The sequence below is a fragment of the Arthrobotrys flagrans genome, assembly GCF_004000055.1.
Source record: "Arthrobotrys flagrans strain CBS H-5679 chromosome Unknown unitig_0, whole genome shotgun sequence".
In the NCBI taxonomy this organism is placed as follows: Eukaryota; Fungi; Ascomycota; class Orbiliomycetes; order Orbiliales; family Orbiliaceae; genus Arthrobotrys; species Arthrobotrys flagrans.
In genome coordinates, this window is record NW_027137550.1 from 3,079,680 (window position 1) to 3,105,984 (window position 26,305).

The 26,305-nt window shown below is 47.2% G+C and overlaps 9 protein-coding genes across 9 annotated transcripts; 4 read left to right on the forward strand and 5 right to left on the reverse strand.

Moving 5' to 3' along the window:
* Positions 1-58: 58 nt before the first annotated feature.
* On the reverse strand, positions 59-1,756 carry DFL_003942 (uncharacterized protein; the record flags this gene model as incomplete). The annotated part of the gene is made up of 6 exons (XM_067632952.1): positions 59-788; positions 843-967; positions 1,028-1,101; positions 1,159-1,222; positions 1,292-1,374; positions 1,567-1,756. The coding sequence occupies 6 exons, from the start codon at positions 1,754-1,756 to the stop codon at positions 59-61; spliced, it is 1,266 nt and encodes a 421-aa protein (XP_067491169.1).
* A 1,548-nt stretch (positions 1,757-3,304) lies between these two features.
* On the forward strand, positions 3,305-4,620 carry DFL_003943 (uncharacterized protein; the record flags this gene model as incomplete). The annotated part of the gene is made up of 3 exons (XM_067632953.1): positions 3,305-3,794; positions 3,854-4,477; positions 4,532-4,620. 3 exons carry the CDS (start codon positions 3,305-3,307, stop codon positions 4,618-4,620), a joined length of 1,203 nt encoding a protein of 400 aa, XP_067491170.1.
* A 126-nt stretch (positions 4,621-4,746) lies between these two features.
* On the reverse strand, positions 4,747-5,616 carry DFL_003944 (uncharacterized protein; the record flags this gene model as incomplete). Its single annotated transcript, XM_067632954.1, has 1 exon — positions 4,747-5,616. The coding sequence occupies one exon, from the start codon at positions 5,614-5,616 to the stop codon at positions 4,747-4,749; it is 870 nt and encodes a 289-aa protein (XP_067491171.1).
* Positions 5,617-5,737: 121 nt separating this feature from the next.
* On the forward strand, positions 5,738-6,619 carry DFL_003945 (uncharacterized protein; the record flags this gene model as incomplete). Its single annotated transcript, XM_067632955.1, has 1 exon — positions 5,738-6,619. The coding sequence occupies one exon, from the start codon at positions 5,738-5,740 to the stop codon at positions 6,617-6,619; it is 882 nt and encodes a 293-aa protein (XP_067491172.1).
* Positions 6,620-7,563: 944 nt separating this feature from the next.
* DFL_003946 (uncharacterized protein) lies at positions 7,564-8,112 on the reverse strand (the record flags this gene model as incomplete). The annotated part of the gene is made up of 1 exon (XM_067632956.1): positions 7,564-8,112. The coding sequence occupies one exon, from the start codon at positions 8,110-8,112 to the stop codon at positions 7,564-7,566; it is 549 nt and encodes a 182-aa protein (XP_067491173.1).
* Positions 8,113-8,157: 45 nt separating this feature from the next.
* DFL_003947 (uncharacterized protein) lies at positions 8,158-8,783 on the reverse strand (the record flags this gene model as incomplete). The annotated part of the gene is made up of 4 exons (XM_067632957.1): positions 8,158-8,202; positions 8,267-8,356; positions 8,459-8,630; positions 8,701-8,783. The coding sequence occupies 4 exons, from the start codon at positions 8,781-8,783 to the stop codon at positions 8,158-8,160; spliced, it is 390 nt and encodes a 129-aa protein (XP_067491174.1).
* A 303-nt stretch (positions 8,784-9,086) lies between these two features.
* On the forward strand, positions 9,087-9,695 carry DFL_003948 (mitochondrial 54S ribosomal protein bL12m; the record flags this gene model as incomplete). The annotated part of the gene is made up of 2 exons (XM_067632958.1): positions 9,087-9,290; positions 9,372-9,695. The coding sequence occupies 2 exons, from the start codon at positions 9,087-9,089 to the stop codon at positions 9,693-9,695; spliced, it is 528 nt and encodes a 175-aa protein (XP_067491175.1).
* Positions 9,696-10,265: 570 nt separating this feature from the next.
* DFL_003949 (uncharacterized protein) lies at positions 10,266-12,259 on the reverse strand (the record flags this gene model as incomplete). Its single annotated transcript, XM_067632959.1, has 4 exons — positions 10,266-11,703; positions 11,766-11,828; positions 11,909-12,051; positions 12,170-12,259. The coding sequence occupies 4 exons, from the start codon at positions 12,257-12,259 to the stop codon at positions 10,266-10,268; spliced, it is 1,734 nt and encodes a 577-aa protein (XP_067491176.1).
* A 3,992-nt stretch (positions 12,260-16,251) lies between these two features.
* Positions 16,252-20,929, forward strand: DFL_003950 (uncharacterized protein; the record flags this gene model as incomplete). The annotated part of the gene is made up of 3 exons (XM_067632961.1): positions 16,252-17,968; positions 18,030-18,988; positions 19,064-20,929. The coding sequence occupies 3 exons, from the start codon at positions 16,252-16,254 to the stop codon at positions 20,927-20,929; spliced, it is 4,542 nt and encodes a 1,513-aa protein (XP_067491177.1).
* Positions 20,930-26,305: the final 5,376 nt, after the last annotated feature.

Here is a 26,305-nt window from a genome sequence, read left to right on the forward strand (position 1 = left end):
AAGCAGCAACATATATACGTTTGCAATCAAATGGTAACACCCAATCATCTCCGAACACCTAAAGCTCCCTAGCCTCAATTTTAATCCCAACATCGTCCAATCTCTTCAAGAACCCTTCTCCAAGACAAGTAGGCGTGAGCACACCACCCCCAATAACGTTCCCCAAACCCTCCTTCTTCGTCCTCCCCTTCTCCGTATCCAATAAATGGAGTGCAGCCTCCACAACGAACAATCCGGTCAAAGCGTACGCATCTCCCTCATTAAACGCGAAAGTCCCAAGCACCTTCGCACCCTTCTTCTCTCCACCATCCTCATCGACAACCCCAACGGCTCTCCAATCCAAATTTCCCTTTTTATTTATATCGAATTTCTGATCCGGTCCAAAACCCGGTTGGGTTATGACTTTTCGTGCGATCCATCTGAAGGGTCTGAGGAGTACTCCCACGGAAAGAAGGCCAATGGTAATCCAAGTCGCCAACCCTTCGAATAGAGATTTTACACGTTTATATTCTGTGAAAGAGAAATTGTTTCCCCAGGATTTTTCTGGAGTGTGGTGTTGTGTGAGGCCCCAGGAACGCATTACGATTGCACGATCCGGGGTGGCTTGGATCCAAGGCGTGAGCTTGCCAAGGGTTGGGTGGGTAAAGACGGGCAAGTGAGAGGGTGCGGAGTATGGACGTTGAATGGGAGAGAGAGCTAGGGGTTTCGAGGCATGTGCGAGTTTGGAGAGGCCGTATACTTCAATTGTGCTGAAGAACGTTTCCATAGTTCCACCAGATGCACCGCAGCTAAAAGTTCTTTAGTATATGTAAAAGTAATTTTGGTGTATCCGTTCGACTTACTTGAGGTTGTGAAGCGAGAAAGTGATATCTTTGGTTCCAGCGTTATATTTTTCGCGGATAAAGCTTGCGATCTTGTATGAAACTATATCCGCAGGTGCGGAGTCAAAGGCGCATTGTGGGACAATCTATTCATGTAACATTGGCATCAAACCTAATACTATCCTTGAGAGGTGAGCATATCTTACGAATGCGCCTGTTTGCCTTGCCGTCTCATGGTATTTCTCTATCATTTCCAGGACCCATGGATACTCTCCGGTGCCTTGATCGATCAAAGTGTTAGTCACAGCTTTTCACCGAATGGAGAATATGAGCTTACAATCGATATAATGAGTGCCTGCTTCGGCGCATGCCTTGACCAGTTTCGATCCGTATCGACAGTACTATTTTGTTAAAACATGTATTAGATTACGTCGTAATTGCGTGAGATTTCGGCTTGCTCGATTACTAACCGGCCCGACTGTGGTAACGACGACTTTACAAGAGCTAGCAAGCTTAATAGCGGATACTTCATCCAACCCCGCTACAATAGTTTCTACAAAAACCACAAAATCGTCAGTATAGCTTCATAAACAAAATTTAAAATGCAGAGAGTTACACATATCGAAGAAGAGATAAATCGTGTTGCGGCCAAAGATTCCAACACGCATCAGGCTACACAATAGTTGCACAACCGCATGCCCGTTTCCTCTCGTTCGAACTAGGTATATCTTGGTATAATACGTACCAGGTAAAGTTGCATCCGGATAGTCTCTACGGATATCCCGCAACTTCGCAGTCAATTTGTCCTGCGAACGCCCGGCAATGGCCCATTGGAGGTCGGAAGGTGCGTGTTTGCATATATACTGAGCTGCGATCCAACCCGTGAAACCGGTGGCTCCGAAGAGGATGAGATCGAGCCGGCCGTCTTTGGGCATTGTGAATTCAATTGATTTGGTATATATCAGAGGGGGGGTTTGATTGTGCTTTTTGTATGGTAATATATTGAGCTTTGTAACTTTTTGCAGTGGTTTGTGATATAAGAAGTCTAGGGGCGGAGTTAAGCACAATTTATACCACAGCGACACAGAGCGGAATTCTTTATATTGGATTCTCAAAGCTTAGCTGCATTTTTTAGTGAAAGGGGGCAATTCGTATTGAAGCTACATCATGATGATGGTGATGGATTCGAAGATATAAAGTTTCGTATTTCCCATCACTTTGAATGGAAGGAGGTATACGAAGTTCAAAGTATTTAAGCCTCGGTTGAACCGAAATCACACTATCGACATGGCAAGGGATCGTGATAATGGGGTGCCTGTTTGTTAAAATATTTTCTAGCACCATACGAAGAAACCATCCCATTGCCCGTTTCTGGAGCCTTGGCCGTTGAAGTGATGTTCTGACCCGCCGCCCAAGTATAAACTCGTATCATGCATGAAATTCTACAAGGATAGCTAAGCTTAAGTCGGGCACCGGGGTTTTGAGTCGTCCCGTTCGGAGACCCCCATTTGCGGTGCGGATGCCGAATCACACAGAGTCAACGCATGTTAGCCTTATGAAGACCAAGATCTTGAGATCGATTTGATCTTGTGGATGGCGATGTCACGATATATCTTATGATATTAACACTCTTCTTCGTGACTCGTGTTCGGATATTCGTCGCTTTTGCTACCGTGGGTACGTATACTATCGGAAGACTGACTTCATGTCGAGAGCTCCCCTTCTGAGTGATGGAGTTCGAATTCTAACCTTAAGGGATTCTACATATCAACCGATCATTCATTCTCGACCCTCTCCGAGGCTGATTTTTCTTCTGGGTTATACGTAATATACGCGCGGAGGGTCGGTCAACGGGCCTTGAATATCCTGCTATCTAAGTACCTAGGCGGGTATGCGATCATATTATAACCGGCTAACCAAACCTCATTCCTTCGAAACCCCGAATTTGCCCGCATGTCGCTAGGGGAGATGCGTAGATTACCATCTTCGAATTCCTCGAGATCGTATATTATAGCATTCGCCTCTCGGGTTAGCTGGTGCTCGAGGCGGGGAGTACGTAAATATTTATGACTTTGTACATATCCAGACATACGTTGGAAAGTGACCATTCGTCTAGAACTATTTTCTAATGCACGAGTCGATAAATATGAATTTCTTACTAAAAAGGTGACACTAAATTAGACTTCAGAGCATCTATATTTAAATCTATAGAAGCACTCGAGTAAATAAGTTCTCTAGTAAATGATAAAACTAAATTTTCATACTTATATCCGACGACTCGGGTTTGGTATTTCCAGAAAAATGACATAGAATCAGGAACTCGATTAAAAATAGTAGTAGTGATAGGAGCACCTACTAAATCCAGGATTTATCCGAGTCAAAAAACTCATTACTCTGTAGATGTTCGAGAATCCGAAGCTTTATTGATCTAGATCTAACGGTTCATGACGGTGACGACTGGGGAAACTGACCGGGGTCAAAACATGGGTTCGCCACTCGCCTCATCACAAAACGTCACTCTCGAAACCTCAAGATCCTTTCTTTCCCCTTCACCCTTCCACGCTTCCCCAAAACCCAACACAATGGCATTGGTCTCCTACTCCGACTCCGAAGGCTCAGACGCCGAATCCGCCCCCTCGGCCCCAACCCTTCCACCTCCAAAGCCCAAATCCTCGTTGTCATCATTCCTCCCACCACCCAGTAAAAAGCGAAAACTCGTCGACGACAGCAAACCCGCCACCGCTTCCACGGGCCCTCGAAAGATAAAAATCGAATTACCAAACATTACACCGGACGTAGACGATGTCGAATCTACTTCTTCGTCGCGTACAAAGATCGGAAAGTCGAGTGGTGGCGGTGGGATGTTAAGTTTCTTACCCGCGCCGAAACGGACGGGTGCCGAGGCGGTGAAAGTCGCGCAGGAGTCTGAGAAGGAAGAGAAGAAGGCTACCGCTGCTGCTGCTAATGCTGCGAGTGACAGCGCGCCTAGGATTCTCGGTGGTGGTATAAAAAGACGGAATACGCGGGAACAGGGATGGATTTACAACCTACGGTCGAAGACGACCCTGAATCCTCCTCTTCTACACCTGCCGCCGGGGAAGTACTTGCGAAGCCGCCGGCGGAAACGAAACCAGCCGGACCGATACAAGGACGGGTTATCCAGCCATTCTTTAAGAAGTCAACGACGAAGAAGAAGACTGCAAAACCAGCTGGTACGACGAAAGTGGAGGAAAAGAAGGTGTCATTGTTTTCGTTAGGGTCGGCGTTAAATGAGAAACCCTTGGCGACTTCTACGATATCGACGGCCGCCGAATACAAACCTTTATTAGTCGAGGAATCGGCGCCGGCGGTGGACGATGAAGTGCCGGTGGAAGCATTCCATCACCAGGAAGAGTACGCCGAAACCTCCTACCAACCGGCACCCGGCCCGCAGACCTTCCAGAGCATCAGCGAAGAAGTGGGTATGGACGAAGCAGAAATGCGAATGTTCATGGGACGACGAGGTCGGAACGCAGAGATCAAAATTATGGACTTCAACGTCGACCAAGAATACGAGAAGAACGAGGCGGCTCGTGCAGCAGGAGAACTGGCGCCGGAAAGGAATGTCGTCAGAAGCATCAAGCCCGGAAAGCACCAGCTTACCAGCTTGCTCAATGGTGCGTGTGCATCCGTTCTCTATTTTTGTGTTAAAATACTGACGAAATAAACAGCCGCACAAAACCAACGGGCAGCCCTCGAAGAGTCCTTTGCAGAAGGACGACGGAACAAGAAAGAAGCAGGATCGAAATATGGCTGGTAGTCCACAAACCAGCAAATCGAATTGCCATCCTGTTGATATAAAAAAGAAACGAAAATGGTCTATATTAATAATAATATCTCACACGATACTGATACAAAACTCCAGGTCCACGCGTACTAACTACATTCACTTGCTCCCAAGCCCCGACGCTACCTTTGTTGCTTCTTGAATCCCTCTTGCGATCGTACTTCTCAACCTTCCATCTTCCAGAATCAACAATCCACCGATAGTACACCCGGCGGGCGTACTAACTTTCTCACGAATAATAGCCGGATGCTCCCCTTCCAACACCATACCGGCAGTACCCCTCATGGTTTGGGCAGCCATCATCTGTGCCTCAACTCTTGGAAGTCCCATCATCACACCTCCATCGGCCATAGCCTCCAACACCAACGCCATGAACGCCGGTCCGCTACCACAAAGCGCTGTTGAAGCGTCCATGTGCTTCTCGGCCAGGAAAATTGCCCGTCCGATCTGCGAGAATATCCAAAACACCAAATCTCGCTCTTCCTGTGGAATAACAGCCGGATCACACGAGATGACGGTCATCGAATCTCGAATCTTGGAGGCAGTGTTCGGCATAACTCTGACCACTCGGGTGGAAGGATCGACGAGAGCACCGAGTTGGGCTAGGGTTACACCGGCGCAAATGGAGATGAGGAGTTTGCCTTTGAGAGCATCGCGGGTAGCCTCTACCGAGAGGATTTCGGAAACGATTTGAGGTTTGCAACCGAGGATGACGATGTTGGAGAGCTGGGCGCCACGGGTGTTATCGCCAGCGATGATTGTGACTGGTGGAGATGTTGATGGGGAAAGGGTTGCCTGTGGGAAGATCTTTCCTAGGCGGGTAGCAGATTCTGGACGCTTTACACAAGCGACAAATGAGGTCGGAAGTTGGGTTGGGGTCGATGGGGTCGAAGGGAATGGAGAAGGAGGGGCGGTTTTTGAGTCTGTGGCGAGAGCGGCGAGGATGCCTGAGAGGACGGCGACACCCATTGTTCCGCAGCCGATGAAGCCGAGGGAAAGACCTGATATTTTTTTCTCAGACATGATGCTGATGCTCATTATTCTCTGATGGTATTTTGGTTTTATTCAAAATATCGAATTGACGATGAAGATGTTGGAAAGACAGGCGAGGGATTTCAAGGTGGGATGGATTGATCATAGTTTTTGGGAGGCCGGATCCGGCGCAAACCTAGCCTTGGCACGTACATTCTCGCCTTCCCCAACTTTCCCTCCTCCCCAACCTCATCCCTCAACTATAAAAAACCCCCTCGCCAAACCCCACCACCAAAAGTACCTAATGCCGCACACCATCGCCATCATCGTCGCGTCGACCCCGCGGCCGACGCTTGCCATCGGCAAGTCGTTAACAAATGACATGCCCTGGCCTCGAATCCAACCCGAAATAGCCTACTTCTACCGCGTAACCCGTCGCGTGCCTCCCACACCTCCCACCTCTCCGTTCAAGTACATCAACGCCGTAATCATGGGTCGCAAAACATGGGACTCCCTGCCTCCAAAATACAAACCCCTCTCGGGACGTATAAACGTGGTAGTCTCACGGGCTGCATCATCCACCACATCAACTTTTGGCGAACTCTGGGTTGGGGATATAGAAGAGGGTGTTAGGGTGTTGAAACAGAAGTTTCCGGTACCCTCTGATGAAGGCTCCAGGGAGACTGATGAGGAACAGGAGCTGGCGCTTCGTAGGATTTTTATTATCGGTGGTTCGCAGATATACAAGCTGGCTATGGAGATACCCAAGACGAGCGAGGCTTATCCGACGTGCATCCTCCAGACCACGATGTTAAAACCGGATTATGCTAGCGAGGAAGGTGTCGATGTGTTCTTTCCACCTATTGATGAGAATCAATGGACGAAGGGCGATTTGGACCGACTTGTCGAAGTTACGGGCGAGAAGCCGGAGAGAGTCGGAGGGGTCAAGGAGGAGGAAGGCGTAACGTTTGAATTCAGGGTTTGGGAACGAGCTCTATAAAACGACTACCATCGGCGGAAGAGATCCTGGCGATATACCCCGCGAGGACTTTGAATCATCCGACGCTGGCGTTCGAGTCTTTCAAATTCGGATACAAGCTTGACTCTGATACCTACCTTGAGCTCAATACTTCTTTCAGCTCCGATATCAACCTTGGATACGATAATAGCTTTGCGTTTCAGCACCAATATTCCGGATGAAAGAAAGAAAGCATAAACAGCAGCCAAACTTTCCGTCGGCACGACTGGTGATAACGATCCCAAAGAACAAACCCCCTCGCCCTTGATGACCAGGAATAGTCGTGTTAAAGGGTGTGATCATCGTGCTACAATCCTCAGGAAGAACCATCACAACCGACCACGAACTTCAAAGAACGTGGCTAGTCTCCTGTTGACGAAGTCGGGAATAGTGAAGCGGAATACGACCAAACCTTCCAGAATAAAGACGGCGATGAAGATTATAGAGTGTGTGATCCGTCTCCTTCTAACGTTCAAGAGAATTATTTGGCGAAAGGAATCGAAACCCTGCTGGCGATGAAATACGACGGCCCCCCGCACTCAGAGAAAAGTCCGAATATTCAGACGGTTTAGAAGGTGGATCGACGGCTGTAAAGCGCTGTTACGCCGTCTCCCTATTCAGTCGTGCCGAACTGACCGTTGCGAACCGATTTGCCTGACTGCGCGGTGGATGAATTGATGCACAACCATTAATGGCATTTATTGTATAATATCATGTCTAGTAATTATAGTAATAACAAATTCGCCGAAAGCGAAAAAAAAAAGTCGCTAAGAAACAAATGCAGTGTCCTCCCATGTGTAACAAACAAGTAGAATACAAACGTAGAGCGTAAAGGCAGTTGTCGTGTTAATATTTGCAGGCTGTTAGGAGGGGAAGGAGGACAACGTGAGGAAAGAGGGAAGAAGCGGCGGTAGCTGTGGATGAGATTAAGATGGAAGCAAAGAGTTTTCGCGTTCTCCACCGGATGGACGTGAACCTGGAGGTGAAACCTGGCTACCAGCTGGCAGAGCCTGTAATCGCCCTCTACCAGGTCTACCAGCAGTAGCACGTCTCATCGGAACATTACCTCGTCCACCCCCTTTCAAAATCCCCCCAATCCCCGTAGCATTCGCAACGTGCGTTCCACTCTTCGCCTCATAAATCGGTAAAGTCCTCCTCGCCTCTTCAGCCTTCTTCCTCTCCTCAGCACGTGCAACAATCTTTTTATGCTCCAAAAGGTCATCGACATCTTGTAACGTCAATTCCATATCAACACCCTCATCTCTAAATTCCTGTTCTAAAACCTCTTTCATCCTTAACAAACGTTTTTCTTTCATTTTTTCATTTTTGTTAGGCCAGTGGACTGTATTTTTGTAGTCATCTCCGATGGCTTGTATGTCCTTTTCGCCGAAGGGGTCGTTGGCGTTGCGGCGCGTGCGTAGGGATTCTTGGTCGGCTGGGTAGAAGGGGGAGGAGCGGTATTCTTCTGCGGACATTTTGATGGTGGACATGCAGTCGAGCCGGATTATGATGTTTGATGCCTAGTCAAAGATCTTTCCGCAGGAGCAGCAGACGTAGAAGAGACGCTGTCGTAAACAGTTTTAGTGATTTGAGAAACAAAGGCATCGTAAAGTGGTAAATATGGCATACCATCTTTGTATCTTCCTTTCTCTGTTGAGATTGGAAAAACACAGCTTCGGATTCATGACAGCTGGGACAAGTACGATTGGATCGTGGGAGCTATGAACCACCCGAGTTTTAGTAAACCGTCTTCTCATCCTCCCGAGTATCACCACCACCACCATCACCATCTTCGATCAAGCACCCGCAGAGCAGACATACAGTAGGATCGCTCCCAACATCCGTAGTCACACCGGCCGTCTCTTCCGCAACAGAACTAAGGACGTTTCGAAAGACACATTGCGAAGCAGCTTCGTCTTCGAAGCCACAGTTTCGGCAGACGTAGATGAGGCGACGGTGTTCGCGACTTTCTTTGGGGTATAACATGTTGGAGCTATAGTATCATATGGAGTTAGCTTTCTAACGGTAATAGATTATTTGGAGCTGAGGGAAGGGGAGCTTACCATTCGCGACAGAAGCGGAACGTGATCTTCTCGGCGGCCTCTCGTTCGCGAGGGTTTTGAAGGGCGGCGCCGTCGTCTTCCATGGTTGCGATTATTGGTGATGTCGTTGGAGAATGTTGATCGAGTGTTCGGAAGGTAATGATGAATTGGTAATCGTTGTCAAGGAAAGGAAGTAACAGGCAGGGTAGCTAAGATACGTCCATATTTATTCAAAAGATTAAGTGGCGACTGAAACAAACCATCAAAGGTCTTCGCTTATCAACAGCCGACCTCTGAAATTTTGACGACGTCCAACACAAAAATCCCACAATTTCGAACTTCAAACCTTCCTCCCCCCAGCAGCAGCACGTTGTTCCCCAACCACGACACATATTACATAAATAGCAATGGCGGCCCCGATCCTTCGACGCTCCCTCGCCAGGGCAGTATCGACAACATCCGCCCGACCAGTCTTCCACATCCAAAGACCCTGCCAGCGACGGTGGGATTCCACAGCTGCTGCTGCTGCAAATCCAAAGCTCACACAGATCGTTGATCAGATATCTACTCTGACATTGCTGGAGACTGCGGATTTGGTTGGTCTGTTAAAGGTATGCTCCTCGTATCGAAATTCATATCCAATCCTTCAATTGAATGAACTCGAGTTCTAATCAATCATTGTCTACAAAAAGACCCGCCTAAACATCCCAGACACCCTCCTCGCCGCCCCCGCCGCCGCTCCATCAGCCGCCCCCGCAGCAGCAGCACCGGTAGAAGAGGAAGCAGCAGCCGAAGAAGAAAAGACCCTGTTTAACGTAAAACTCACCTCCTTCGATGCCGGTTCCAAACCAAAGATCATCAAGGAAGTCAAAGCACTTTTGGGTTTATCGTTAGTCGACTCCAAGAAGTTTGTGGAGGCTGCACCGAAGATGTTGAAGGAAGGATTGACCAAGGATGATGCTGAGAAGATGAAGAAGACTCTTGAGGCTTTGGGTGCTAAGATTGATCTCGAGTAAGGGGGGGCCGAAAGAGAGGAAAAGGAACGGATGGATGGGCGGGGATTAATGGGGGTGTGTCCTTTTTTTGTGTGGGTGGCGATTAGAGATTAGGCTAGAGATATGGCACTTTTGGCTTATCTTGGAGTATATATCCTGTAAATATGACTTGCTTCCCGTGAGAAATCCTTTCCCTTCGTTTCTCTGTATAATACTACAAATATAAAGGAATCATCACACGACGTTGCATGGCTGCAAGAATCGGATCGGGTGAAAGTACGCGCACGCGGATATAAGCGTGTTATCATCAGTCAGAGAAGAGTACAGATGGTATACATAATATGACCTCAAAGGGGAAACAGCCATCGATGCTGGGTATATCGGAGTACGAAAACACCAGACTCCATAGTGAATAAAATGTGTCGATATGTCGATAACACCGGCCGTTGAAATAAATAACGCCAGAAAAAAACTCCCCTAGAAACGCCATCGACAAATGCATCCACCCGCAAAATACCATAAAATACTCCCACCTGCCTACCCCAGAAAATATCACACGGTTATGTAGTAGAGTCCATCTACGCGGAGGCCTTAAGCCTCAACGGCCGGAGAGCCCCTCGCCTTCCGCTCCTTCTTCCTCCTCTTCTCTAACTTCCTATTCTCCCTTCTCAAATTCTTCTTAAACACCTCCTTTAGCATGTTCTCAACCCTCCACTCCTCAATCATCTTTAGATCTTTCTTATGCTGCGCCAAATTCACCGACCTCTCCACGTCTTCCGGATTCATAACTCGAATCTCGGGGTCGTCGGATTTGAGAATGGTCTTCGGCCAGACCAATCCGTAAATCTTGGAATGCCGTTCGCAACGAGGACAACATCGCGGAATATGGTTAAGAAACCGAAAGTCGTCTTCGTTCTTGTAAATGAACGAGATATTGCAATTGGGGTTTTGGCAAATGCATCGCATTTCCATCTTCGGGTCGATGGTCGTGTGTTCGACAAGATGGTCGTTTGGCCAGCGGATCCCCTCGGGGACCTGCGGGAGGGAGAGAGGGTCGGGATTGATGGGTTTTGGAGGGAGTTCGGTGACCGGAAACCACCTGTACTTCGCATTGAGGATCTCCATGTCCGTGTCAGAGTAGACGGTGAGATCGCTCTCGTAACCGTCGTCGTTGGCAGAAACTGCCAAAGAGACATCCTCGGCAAGGGGGATGGCCAGCTCTGGGGTGTTTTCCACAGAGACCGGGGTGAGCAGACTGACTCCGATTGGGTCAGTCTTGCTCGTCTCCGGTGGAGGAACAACCAACACGATCTCGGCGATCGGCTGTGGGGTGTCGGCCGGTTCCAACGGAGTGACCGCTGGTGTCACCTCCGTGGTAACCGTGGCTAGGAAGTTCGGTGCTGGTGGCGAGCTCGCCTTCGGCGAAGCATCATCGCCCGTGCTAAGGGCTGGTGTCGGGAGGGACTTTCTGGCCCGCTTCTTTGCGCGGCCAGCATAGTCGTCCTCGTCCTTGGCCTCCTCGTATGCTTGCTTACTTGGGGATATGTTGGCCATATACCCCACACTCTTCGCCCACCCTCCCCTCATCTCCCTCTCGCAGGTCTGGCATAGACACTCGGCGTTCTTGTAGCCGAAGTAGTCGTCAGAATAGTAAACCGTCAGCTCCTCACCGGGCTCGATATCCCGGAGGGCCTTGAACATGATCGTGCTCTTGCTGGCGCTCTGGAATCGGCAATTTGGCGAACAATCATGGTTCACGAATCGGGCGGGACCCAGGAATATCTGGGCCCCGGCCTTTCGTGAACTATGAATGATCGAGAAATCCCGATTCGAGGCTTCGTTGAATTCGGCTTCTTCTTCCTTGGTCATCGTGACCATGACGCCAGAGAGGTATCTGATGGTTTCACCCTTTGGAATGGGGACCCGGGCGAGGACACTAGCCTCGTGGGTCTTGAGCGTATAGCGATTGGTGGTGGTGACCTCATATGTGGCGTCTGGGTGATATATTTCCACATATCGCTTTACGTGCCTGTTTATAGGTTATGGCAATTAATCGAAAAGTTCAATTGATCCATGTGGTGCAGAACATACTTTACAAAGTCCGCCTTTTCTTCAGGTCGGAGCTTCTGACAGAATTTTTGAATTCCATCGATTCTGCGAAAAAAATTAGTCAATTTATCCTCTTACGTTTTTGGTTCCTAGAAAATATAGGGAAAGATGGAAAAATCGCATACTGTAACAACTTGTCCGTCGCCGCCTGAACATTTCGCCCGACACAAACGTTGGTGCGAATGATATCTCCAACCAATTTGTCTTTAATAGTTCGATTCGACTGATACCTAGGATGAACTTTTCGAATAGTCGTCCAGTAATAGAGCTACCATAAAGCGATCATGTTAGCAATGTTTATGCGACGAACAATCCATAAGATTCAATTGTTTGTTTTGAAGTCGCGCGAGAATTACAGGGGACGATTGGGAAAGGGAAAGAAGTACTTTGTCAACGAGAACGTCTGTTAAGATGTCGTCAAAACTGGAGAGAAGTCGCAAGGTAAGTGCATACGGCTTTTTGGATTTTGTAGGCATCGTGGAAGGATATGAGTGGTGGTTTGGTGGAGAGGGCGATGAGAGGAAATGGGTAGACGAGTTGGTGGTTGGGTTTGTTGATGTCGAGAGAAGTGTTGATGTCGATGTTAACCTGGGACACCAAGCCGGAGTGAACCTTCGACCATATCAAATCCGATCAAAAACGCTAACGGCAGATGGAAGAAAAAATGTTGGAGAAACGGGATGTTGGAGTTTGAGTTTAGATACCGGCTGGGTGGGTTTTTGAAGGTTTGATTGGAAGTTTTCGAGGTTGAGAAGGATGTTGAAGGTTGGAGAGTCGAGGCAGTCAATTAATAGAAAGGAATTAAATGATTGAAAGGATCGCAATGCATACAATAATAACTACGCAGGACACCAGCAATAAGAGGAATATTGCCTGCAGCACCCCCCCCCCCGGGTCCAAAACAAATAAATCTGAAGCAGATACGGGTAGGTTGCAGATTGCTTAATATTCAAATATATAAAACAACAGTGTAATATAAGAAGAGGAAGAATAGCTCTTTCATAGCGACGAAGTATCAGCAGTCAGTGTATATAAAAGGGGAAAAAGGAGGTTAACAACTGGAATATTGGAATTCTAAGTGAGGGGATGCTTAAGGACCGAATATTCGAATGTTCCTGAATATCCACTCCGAGCTAAAGCTGCTGCTGTTAAAGTCTGCCATGGATCAGTCGATCGCCCGAAAGTTGCCTCATTGCATTGCATTGCTAGCTGGCATGCGCTATGCAGTCGCGGAAAGGTTCTAATCCGCACGGCTGAGAATGCCATGTGCCGACGGATCGAGGACTCGACTCGACTCGATTCTAAGCTGGTCATTTTTAATTTAGTTTCGAGAGCATGTCGACTATATGATGGCATCGTCCGGCTTGAACGGACACCATCTTAATATCTTTATATCACTTCTGTAGACCTCTCCCCTCGATATAATTCGAGTGTCCTCGTTTGTGTTCTAAATGCATGCCGAGACTCGCGAGCTCGGTATGTTCGTTGCATTTTCAGGATGCGAACGACAGCGTCGACATCGATCGACAGCGGCTGAATCGGTCCAAATATAATCTGCGAATCAGCTATCAGATGGTGCAACATCAATGCTAGTGAAGTATATATACATACATAAATCTGCAATGCACATTTCCGGGGAACGAAGCGATCTGACAAGGCTGTACCTGATGGCCAGCTGGCCCAGATATTACCTGATCGTCGATACACACACAGCTATCGTGTCGGGTTAGCTAGAACAGGGGATGGAACATGTCTTTCGGATGCCTTTAGTTGCGATCTTTTGGAGAGGCTGGCTTGGATCCGGAGTGGTGAGACCGTCTGTGTGGCCTGTAATATAATCTGCCTGGGATGTTGGTCAGCACTCGTCGACGACTCGACTTGGGGGCTGTACTGGACGTTCGAAGCACCCTACAGAATCGTCGCTCGGCCCACAGACCGGTATACTAATTTTCTAGGAGATGGGCCTCGATATAATGCAGGTACATGGGTTCAAATGGCGACATGCAGTCACCTGTCACCAGGAATGTGAAGAACTTTTAGAATAGCCATTCCATTGCATATGCATTTTGGATCACTTATACTTTTCGGCTGATATCCCAATCCAAGATGGTGTCTCCGGACCGCGCGACTGAAACCGACGGTTCGTGTCCCTAACTAGAAATTTGAAACCTGAGCGCAGCTGGCTGGGAGCTTGGTTTGCATATCTGCCGCTGCTCGGTTTGACCGGATAGGTCCTTGGTGGGCCATGAGGTGCATGCGCTGCTGCGGGGTTTGGACAGATGTTCGTTAATATATGGCAAGATCCGAGGGATTCGAATCGGAAGCTCCCTTGCTTTGCTTTACTTTTTGGTTTATCTTGAATACTTGGATATCCCACTCGAGCTCGTTATTTCGCGGCGTATCTATGTCTCCAAAGATTGTACGTATGTATGCACGTATGCATGTTGACTGATGAGATAGCAGGCCCACTATGGCCGCCTAGTAATTTGCGGATACAATATTACCAGAGTCGAACGTTCAGTGTAAGTGTACAGATGACCATGGGGCATCCGAAGGGTGGGTTCGAGGCTGGCCACCCAAAGCAGTTTTGCCGGGACCGACGCTAGGTGTATGTGTATGTATGCAGCCACGAGATACGACGAAACATCTGGGCGGCGGGGCGTCCAGTTCCGGAAGCCGTCTGAGGTAGCTACCCTGCCGGGCTGACAGCATCGAAGGCCGCGAAGGACTAGGCGATAGAAGGGACTTACTTCTTTTGGGGCGGTTCCAACGGCGAACTGCACATTACATGTTCTGGGGAGGTTGTGTTATTATCCTCCTTACCCCTCTTACAATGTATATTACCATCACCACTAATTATACTACTGGAGGCCTAGACAGGTATCGATACTGCTGGCTAGCTAGTACATATTATAACAGATTTGCATACATCGTACATAAGCTTATAAGTGTAGCTCGCAGCTCGAGCCTCCCAGCTCTCTCACACGATACTCCTTCTTCTCCTTCTCCCTCTTATATTACCTACTGGCCTATAGATATCGATATTAAATATAAGACTGCTGCGGCTCGGCGGAGGTGTTATCATTTCTATATCAGCCACATAGGCAAGACACACAGACACGCTCAACGTCAGATATATTATTCCCAACATACTTCGTACAGACAGTAAAGGTACTCTCCGAAATTACATATAAGAACCCACCTAGCTAAGCGGTTAGCGTTCCGAGACGGACAACAAACGAAGAACGAGGAACGGGAAGCGAGGGGTTACTTTCCTTCACTTGTTCTTAGTCCGCAATACTTAACTTGGTACTCTTCTTGAGGCCAAGTGAACTGGAGTGAAGTGAGGTGGTGTGAGTGAGGTTGAGAGTGTCTGTCCGTGAGAGTGTCCATGAGAGTCTCTCTTCCTCTTGCAGCCCCCCACTCCACTTCCAATTCTCTTATAATATCCTATAATAACTTACTCCCTTTGATGGGTCCCATCTACGCGATCCATTTCTTGGGATCGATCTTGATCTCTTAAGAAAGTACCTGGTTAGTTTATTTTATTTTATTTTTTCCTTTTAAAATTTGACCGTTGGCTCTTTTCCCTGGCTGGCTGAAGGCTAATTTTGGCTGCAGCTGGCTTACTCCTTTAACTCTGATCAACACAGCTAAACTGCACCAGAACGCACCTCCAAGCGACATCCTCATTCCATCATCATCCATTCACTCGCATTCGCATTCACTTCATCTACACCTTCTTCTGTCCGTTAATCAATCGGTCGATCGATCATATCTGCGCATGCGTATTACTTACATGTCTTTCGCTCTCCGTCGGACATTATCGTCTTAGTGCTGTGCTATTCCTCTTGTTCGAATCGGTCGCCGTTCAAGAGTTAGGTCAGAAGTACCACCCACGATTGAAGCCGCCATGCGATTATTGCCTTGCTTCGTCTCTGCCTTCTTCTTCAGCTTCTTCTTCTCCAGCTCGTCACCGTCAGATTGATTGACTATCTCTCATCCCTTTCCGACATCCGTGAGCCGGCCTCCGACTACTTCCCACTATTACCACCAACCGTCATCATTGTCATCAACACGCTCGTTCGCCGTCTATTAATACCTCGAATTAATTAATTACTACTGTACCATATCTTCTTTTTCCTTAATTATCCGGCATTTCGCGAGTCTATCACTTTCTGCTTCCGGTTTAGCATACATTGTTCACGGCCTCCATATCTCATCCTATCGATACAATTCAGCTTTAGTCCACTGCAAGCTTGACCATTACCGCTCTAGAAAATTCTACTCCATCATCCGACCAAAAAAAAAAAAAAAAAAAAAAAACCCTCTCGTTACATCTGTCACGCTCGTCAACATTCTGGATCGCACGATCACTTCGGTCATTACGTTTTGCTGTATACTTTGGGTACAAACCATTGGCATCGCCCAGCCGGTTCACTAACTGCCATAACGGGCAGTTTTCACGATGACCGGCCTATCTTGGAGACTACGGCCAGCAAACAGCAGGAAAGATGGAAGTTTGAGACGACAAAGTGTGGATGTGGGGACTCTGTTTAGGCAACAGGAAAGTAATGCTTCGACTACGAATGTCAACGAGTCTGAGGCAGCAGCAGCCGCTCCCCAGGAACAACTTCCCACGCCGAAGAGTACTACCACCACTGCCACCCAAGAAACCGCGTCGCGAGTCTCTACATCGACTATTCGACCGCGACCTAGGAAGTCTGAGGAACGAACAAGATCGAATAGGTTCTCCATCTTGAAGTTTCGCAATGCTTCTGACCCAGCATTAGGATCGAAAGCTAGGGCTCATGAGGAAATTCCACCATTACCGGATCCGCCTCGAACTCCGACTATCATTACAACAGCCCCGACGTTTGATATCGCTGCTGCCCCTCCTCTTCCGCAGACGAAGTCGGCCGGTGACATTGCAGAACTCAGGACTAGTTCCGCCACGGGATCGCGTACCAATCTTTCTGCAACTTTGACCACAGCCTCTGCGTCAACAAGCAGAGAGCAGTCGGTATCACCGGCTCCTCGACCATCTTCTGCACCACGTCGGGAATCGTCCAGGAAGAACATCGGAAGTAACCCGTCTGGTCGAGCGAGTAGGGTCACGTTCGATGAGCCGGAGAGAACCTATCCGAACAATGGATCCACACAGAGCTTCGCTCCACCCCCATACGATGAGCATGGTCTTCCAATCCCACAACCACGGCTATCCGAATCGTCGCGATCTGAAGCCAGTTCTGCGGATATGGTCGTTACGACGACAACGACAACCCATACTGTATCCACGACATCGACCTTCTTTCGGTTCTCTAGGCGGAAAAAGGACACGCCATTGTTTCCCCTACCACCAAAGGTATCCCACATGGAGCCCAGAGTGAGCACAGACGCAATAGGCGGTGGAGCTTCTAGTTCGAACGTTTCCATTCGTTCGCGTCCATCGAACACACTCTCTTCGGCCCCTCCCACTCCTCGGCAAGTCCCAACGTCAGATGGAATGCCAATTCCTGCTACAAGTGCGCTGGCAGCATCCGTCCTAGGCACCATGGGAGGCTCAGCTACCTTGGCCCGTGCTAACTCGACAGCCTCAAACCACTCGCTACGATCCACTACATCCAGTCCTCTGGCGCCTCAAACTCGGTACAATAGGGCAAGGAGTTCAACGGCAGGTTCGATGGACAGGTCTCCAGCGGATAGCACCCGGACGAGCATGGCTGTCGGCCGAAATAGTTTTTCGAGACTTTTCTCATCGAGATCTAGGCAGAATAGTGAGGCCCATCTCCCTGGGATGCCGGCACGAACGACCTCGCCTGCCCCTTATCTTGCTCGTGCTTCAACCTCTCATCCGAACTCAATGGCAGTCTCTCGGGAGAAGCTAATAATACCAGAGAGATTGGACGACGACACCCCAGACCAGTATCTGAGAAAACTGGAAGAAGCCGTCAACAAAAGTGTAGTAGCTAGCCTGTTAAGTAAAACCGATGATGCATTCCATGTGGAAGTGCTGAAGCAGTATATGGGCACCTTCAATTTTTATCGAGATCCGATGGATATGGCGTTGCGAAAGCTATTGATGGAAGTCGAGTTACCGAAGGAGACGCAGCAAATTGATAGAGTTTTGCAAGCATTTGCAGATCGTTATCACGAATGCAACCCCTTGATATACTCCTCGAGTGGTATGTTACTGTTCGCTTCGAAATTAGTATGTGGCGCGATAAACTAACCGGAATTCCACAGAAAACGCTTACTTCATTGCTTTCTCGCTGCTCATCTTGCATACTGACGTCTTCAACAAGAACAACAAACACAAGATGCAAAAGCCTGATTATGTCAAGAATACCAGTGGTGAGGGCATTACCTCCGACATCTTGGAGTACTTCTACGACAACATCAGCTACACGCCGTTTATTCACGTTGAAGACGACCTCGATATCAATGGCGAGAAGATTCTTTCGCATATGCCTAGACGGAATATCCTAACCAAGGCCAATACTGACTTGAAGAAGGCGAGGGAGCCGGTTGATCCATACACATTGATCATTGACAATAAGATGGACATACTACGCCCATCGTTGTCTGATGTTCTCATGGTAGACGATCCATACAGCTACCTCGGGACGACTCACACTATGAATATGAAGGAGCTTCATGAGTCATTCTTTAGGAGCTCTGTGCTTCAGATTGTGTCTGCGAGGTCACGGCCGGACGCATTCTTGAACCCGGCCACCGCCCAGAATCCTCAAGATGCAAGTCCCGGTGTCGTGGAGATCAAAGTTACGAAAATTGGCCTTCTATGGAGGAAGGACCCAAAGAAGAAGAAGACGAGAAGCCCGTGGCAGGAATGGGGTGCATTGCTCACCGGATCGCAGCTTTACTTCTTCAAGAATGTGAGCTGGGTCAAAAATCTAATGTCACAGTACGAGCAGCACGTGAAAGCCGGCAACGTGGGAATTATCCCATGCGTGTTCACGCCACCATTACCGGAATTCAACCCCGACTCTATGCTTTCTACAGACGACACAGTCGCCCTTCTCGATCGCACTTACAAAAAACACAAAAACGCCTTTATGTTTGTTCGCCATGGTGGATTTCAGGAGTATTTCCTTGCAGATAATGAGACCGAGATGAACGACTGGCTCTCGAAGCTCAACTACGCGGCCGCATTCCGAACAGCGGGCGTACGTATGAGAGGAGTTGTAGGTGGACATTACGATGGCCAGCGCAGTAGAGGCATTCGAAGGATGGATTCGACTAACACCAAGTCTGTGCAGACCGCCTCCGGGGAAGTGTCCATTGTTTCTGGGAGAATAGATCCCCAGCTTGCAGCACAAATCGCTGCTGCTCGGCGCCAGGTTATTGATCGAAAGATCCACGATTCGAATATGAAGCTGAAGGATGCATTGGACCAGTTAGCCATGCTGTTGAGGAATGCGCATCATCTCAAGCTCCTGACTCCAATTCAAGCAAAGACTAGAGATGCCGTCATTCTCGCAGCGGGAAGCCTAAACGCAAAGCTACAGTGGGTCCGTGTGGACATCTGGAGGCTCAGGTGCCACCGCGACATTCTGGAGTTGGATCTTGAGGAGGAACGAAGGTCGGCAAAAGATAAGCTCAGAAGATTAACACTATTGCAGACCCCGCCCGAGACGCCAGCCCGTGGTAGCAAGTCACCGAGCCTTGCGGATTCTCCACTCTCTGCTAAGAGCACACCCACGCAAGCTACTATTAACGCATCATTCAACAAGCCACTTTTTGAAAACGAGATTGTCAGGCAGTCGACCAGAACTACGACAGTTAGTAGGACGGCATCGCAATCCACGGCACGGCCATCTACATTGGGATCTCATCAAGGCTGGGAGATAGGACAACTGCCCTTCGAACTTAGGAGGGGATCGGTGGTCGGTGATATCACCGGCGATATTGACCTTAGCCAGCTTGGAGAGCCATATATGACCAACACTGAGTCTCGCGAATATGTCAGCGTTACAACTAGCAGTTCTAACGAGGAAATACCGCGACGACTGAGTAATGGGTCTGTTATCTCGCAACAGGCGATTGCGCAGGCCATCAAACCAGGCGGTGATCCCGAATCCGAGTTCTTGGAGCAGATTACAGCCAAAGATGAGAAAGGAAAGGAAGTGGAGGATTCCGCCAGTCATCGAGAGAAGAAAGACAAGGAGAAGGAGAAGGAGAAGGAGAAGGAGAAGGAGAAGGAGAAGGAGAAGGATCGGAAGGAGGAAAAGGAAAAAGACAAGGTCCGACGATCTTTACACCGCACTCTTCGTGAAGGGTCTCAAGTCATCCAACTTCCACACCACCGATCTCGCAAAGGCAAGGACGGAAATCCACAGGGTGAAAAGGCCGATGGCGAGATTGACGGCGAAAAGAAGGAAAGCGAAGGCCTGGCTCGAGGTGCCGGTAGCTTCACGGTCCATGGCAAGAAAGCTAGTGTTATTACATTTGGAAGCGATTGGCACACCATCCCGGCCGAAGATAGGCTTAAGCGTCATAGGAGCGCCGCTAGCACTTCTGTACCTGCCGCTGCACCGGGTACAGTGGGAGATCGTGTTCTTGACGCCTCGAGCGTTGGAAAGGTCACCGTTACAGAGACTAGTGCTGTGGATAGCTCCGATGATGAGGATGGCGGATCCGGGAGCGCTGCTGCGAGCATCAGTAGGAGTCAATTGAGCCGTGGATCTAGCTCGGTCAGCGGCCGTTTGGCAGTCGTGAACCCAGATAATGAAGGAGAAGAGACGGGTACAACGGGAGAAAAGGAGGTTAATGATGGGGAAATCAGCATTATGACAGCCTCAGCAGTGACAGATGACGATGCATCGAATTTTATCCCAGATGCACTCGCTAGCCCTGCTCTTTCTGATGCTACAGTCACGCATTTTGGAGACACCAGACGTTCGTTGACTACTGCTAGCTACGAAGCTGAAGCGGTAGTTGTCGAGATTGCAAAGGAGAGCGACGAGAAGAAGATTGAGGAAGTCGTTGTTTTGATTAATTCGCAAGGGAATTCTGGGGATGATTTACCAACTACTGCTGATGATATTCTGGCAAGGCCAGAGCCTTCTGTTAGCGTTGGGGCGTCATTGGATGCAGGCAAGCCAGACGAGGAACCGGAGAAGTAAAAAGGTAATTCTTTTGATTGTATTCTTTTTTAGTTAGAGCTTGGATTGGCGTTGGAGGGTTTATTTTTCTTCCTGATTACTCTTACTACTTACGTGCTTCTTTGTATTCCTTCTTCGTCTTCCCTATTGGCTCTCACTTCCGCTTGGATTTATTGTTCCTCCTTTGACTGCAATTGGATAAAAAAATCTTCTCCTTTCGTTTTCATTCATTTAGCTTTTGAGCAAAAGTAGCGACGTAGCGAGTTTTTGTTGTATTTATCTAAGGGTTGCAGCTTATTTGTGGATTATTCAATGTTATGGGAGAAGGGTTTGGGGGGTAGATTTAAAATTGGAATTGAAGGTTGTAATAAAATGTCCAGATCTATGGCTGCATCTCAGAACAATCTTTCGATGGTATATATGTCAAAAAAAAACGTGTAAAGGAGCCTCGATGCTGAAATATATATATAAAGTGCTAATCGTTCTTCTCATATTGTGAGATTATTTCGTGTCAGCTTCTCGATGCTACATCCTCATTCTCATCAAGTAGATGCTGTGAAGACTGTAATTCTTTTTTCTTGGCTTTCCTAATGACCAAGTCATTCATTTCCAACTGTCGCATCTTCTTATAGTGGCCCAATACCTGCTTGTCATCGGTCAAGCTACTAGGGCGATAATATCATGTTGTGTTAGCTCCAATGATATATGTATCTAGTTCCAACCCCGTAAAACGATCTGGACGGATAACGGATTCAGTCCACCCAATAAGTTTTTGACAAGCTATTTTCAAATCAAAATACCTGGAAAATACAACCAAACGAAGGGAATGTCCTACTCCACAACAGAGATTCGGGTACAAAATACGATGAAAACTCAGTAAAGGATATAAAAGGCGGTCCTCATCCGGAATTAGATGGTTTAACGTTTTCGGAGTATGACAAAGTAATCCTTGAGATTGGATTGAATTCCTTTGCTAAAGTTTCTTTCGAAGAGTCCGAAAGTATTGCCATGTTTCCCCGCTAGGGCAGGGTTTGCGATGGAGATGTATATGTCGTCATAATGTTATTTATTATAACCGTCACATCACTTTCGCAGAACGTTCTTATCGAATGACGTCTAATCCCTCTACTTGCAGGTTCGTAAGAGCTTTATCCTCCTCACCGCCAATGTAGAATATACAATCCCCCACAGACTCCGTACTTGGTAGTTTTCTTTTTACGATATCCTTAAACCCCCATGGTACCATCCATGCATGGGATTTCGCTTCTTGAGCTCCCTTGGTGAGGTATTTTAGAAGGCTTCCTACGCCAGGTTGGGTGCTTTCGTGCAGGTATATGGGGCATTTTAGGAGGGTGGTGGCGAGGCGGATGTGGTACATGTCTCCGCGGTGGGTGGCGGATAGGAGGCAGAAAGGGCGGGAGAGGAGGAGGGAGGGGCCCAGAAGGTTAGGGATTTAGTTTTATGTTGGGGAAGGGGTCTATTTTTGAACACCAACTTGGGATCGATGATTGTTATTATGATTGCTTCGGGGATTAGGAATTGAAGGGTGCTCTCTAAAAGAAGAGGGGATGGGGGATTTTATAAATTATCAAATCTTATGATCCTTCACGTTCGTATAGAGATATATTCCTTGCATATGAAATATTCGCATCTAACCGCCAATGCTGTCGGTTTCGACATATTTTCAACCCCGGCTCATGCATATGTAGGATTGGTTCTTTACGCGAATTCCAAGAAATTTTGGATAGCTATCTCTAAGGGCTTGTTTCTTAACATTTCTTGTGTTATGTATATTGCAGTCGAAATTTTCGAAGGGGAAACAGAAGAGTATCAGTGAAACAGAAGTTTTCCATTTTGGCACATGGATCTGGGAACTATTTTCTTGTACTTGCTTCTCGGTGGGTATATAGGAGAAGAGAAAAAAGAAGCCCTCTCTCTTGTGAGCCCATGAAAATGATAGCTTCACCCCGAATAGACATCTTTAAATCAAAAACCAGTAAAGTTTTTGCGTTGTTCTGGCCAAAAATACAACGATCCAACCGAATTGGGATATAAACTTGTACTACATGAGCAGATAGTTCAAAGCGCATGCGCATAGGCTCATGCGTAGGTAAGCTTGACACAAAGAAGGTGGTTTGCTCTAGCTTTGATGGTAGTGTATCCTGGAGTTTATTCGTACTGTGTAACTTTATTCCCCAATCGGATCATACTGTTACACCAGGTGTTACATGCAATTAGGCGCTTAAGCTTATCATTTTTGAGCCGATCCTTGACATCGTAACCACAGCTGTTACCCATTTAATAAGACCTGCAGCTGGCTCGTACATACCTAATATATATATACTAGTTGCCTTAAGGCCTTAAGTATAAGCTAAGTTTTATATTATAAAACGCCGTAGTAAGTGCATGTAGGAAAGCCATCGATAGAAAACCATTAAGCCTAATGCTGAATATGAATCCGACTACCCCCTTTCTTAACCCAAAAATAAAATAAGATAAGATGAAATAACGACATAGCCTTGGATTTCAGAAGAAGAATCGAATTAAACGGTAGTGCTTACAGGAGCCGCATGTGTCGCACGGAGCGAAAGTATTAGGGTATAAGATATCGACCAAGCACTCTCCAATGCCGGATATACAGATACAGTATATGAGATTGGAATCGAAGCTTGGAAACTTAGTGCTTTTCCGCGCCGGTTTTCATTTATCGCGATGACTGGACCTTGATCTATTCGCATTTGGGAACTTCCGCTACTACCACACTCCTCTTCCTCCCCTCCTCTCTCTCATCCGCCTGCAACGGCCCTCGCGAACCCGGTTCGAACCCGAATTGTATGGGCGGTAACTACCCCGAATGCGTCCGTCAAAGAAACATTCTCTGCATCGGAACGTGCTGGAACCAACCGGCGGGAGTGTGTAGCTCTAGCTGCGTACTTCAATCCCACTAGATTGTAGTGGATATTGTGCTGGTATTTACAATTGCGAGGATCGTATTAAGGCTCTTCAGATGCAGGCGCCTGATTTGCCGGAGCATTCGGCGAGGGATGCTTGTTCTCAGCCTGGTGAGTTGATGATATCTTAGGGAGTTAGCTATGATTTTCGTACCTGCTTTAGCGAGAACCTTAGTCTTCTTAGCCATCTGACCTTACCTGTAGCCGTCTGATGTCTTGGGACAAGATCGAAGCTATGACGCCGGATTTGTAAATTCCAACATGAACTAGGAAACAATCGCCCAGGGGGAAAGATCGAGATAAGCATTTGATAGACATTTCATATAAAGGTTGAAAAAGGGTGGTTTTGGAGATAGTTAAGGTCCGCTAAGCTGGGTTCGGGGTCCTTCTGTAGCTTCTAGAATTCTCCAGGCTGTCTTTACTACTTCAATATCCGTATCATAGGATAGCTCTTCCACGGCATTTTCATATTCTTGCCACTCAACTCTCACACCTTCGTTCACCTCTCCATCCCATTTCCTTCTTCCTCTCATAATCCTTCGACTTCCTCCATTCCCTTCTTAAGCTTCCCTCACAGCAACACAAAGTCTCCAAAAATGCCGCAGACTTCCCAGCCCTGCATAGTATCTAGGGTAGCTCGAGGCCTCTCAATACAATATAATTGCAATCAAGCCTTTTTTTTTTTTTTCACATATATATTATACAATGCATCTATCAATCAGGAGCTATGATCTCCTAGATACCTTTTCGCCTAGATAAGACTATCAAAAGAGATTTGCTGACCTGCTTATGGCAAACGAATTTTATATATAAAAAATCTTAAGAGGTCTAACCGAATCGATTCGACAATGACATATGCATTCGATGTGCACATCGATATTCAAAATATATATACGAAGCAAAAGAGGCCTTTCATGAATTCAATATACGATGCCGAAAGGTTATAGAAGAATGCCTTGAAATCATCCATGCATCGGCCCACCATCAAGTCCGGAAGGTGATGATTCCGTGTGCTACAATTCGGAACCGCATCGGATATTTACACTATAATTTTGCACGTCCTCGCAATTGAGGACGCATGCTCACAGCGGAGAAACATTTAAATTACCATAGATGCTGCTGTCGAATGAATTCATCATACCTGGAATACAGATCCACAGCTCACAAAAGATGACTATTCAACGGACCTCCCATCCGCTGATGGTACTGGTGCTGCATACCGACCGCGCCAAATGTCTACCGGGCACCCTCTAACCAGTCGACCAGCCAGCCAATCAGCAAGATGCAGCGCCATCAATTTGACATGCTTGACATCAACCATATTCTATATACATCCACGTTCAATAATATATATACCACGCTTGGTTTTACCGGTCTCACTAACCCCCACATTACCACTGATGAGTTTTTCTACGAATCTAGTGCGAAATTCTTCTAGAAATCCTTCATCCCGTGATTGAAAAGAGCAGCATAAAGCCAGGGCCATCAACCCAACTATGAAAGTTCATAACGGGATCGATTGACGATTATAAAGTATATAACTACATACATATACACCATAGTATCACCACCTCAGCATGTTTCAGATATATATAACCCTCACCGCCTCAATCTAGAAAACAGAACAGCTCGAAGATATTTCTAAATATATCCCTTGCTTTGAAAGATCTAAAGAATGCTTCTATTACAAAATTACAAAAATCCAAAAAAACGGATACAAATGTTCATACAAATATTTTAGGAATACAAAAGTCACATATATAATCCCAGTATGTCGCCAAACGTCGACGAAACTCTTTGATCGCATGATACTAGGGCATGATCACTGGGTTAAGTCACCTCTCCATGCAGCGTGTCCTAGTAAAACATACGATGTCTTATGTGTATTGACACCACTCCTACGATCATATTGAACATTGAATATTAAGCCCGCTTCATCATTGGAGACTGGAAATTCATCATGATGTATAAGAATATTAATATATACGATTGCTTCAACCTTCTAACGCGATGGTTAATCTTAGCGGCTGCTACCATGTCGACTGAATTCGTCGACCGCCTAATATGCAGTAGAACACAAGCGACATCACTAAGTTACCTATGCTTAAGAACCCATGATTCAAAAAGCTCTATGTGGTATACATCGATATCACCTGTCTGTAATGTTTTATATACTAGTACATTACGTATATCCTTAATAATTTAATCCTATGTCACTCCTTAAATGTTTATACAGTTCCCGTATAACCCCACTATATCAATTTCCCATCCTACTGCCAATAGTAATGTAACTAGCATTCCATAGATGTGTACATCCACAAAGGACGGGGGCGGACCGCTTCAAAAAAAAAAAGTGAGCAACCAAAACCAAAGTAGAAAGAAAAACCAATATGCTACAAGTTAATGTAAAAGTATGCTCCCAAATATGTTAAACAAACCGCCTGAC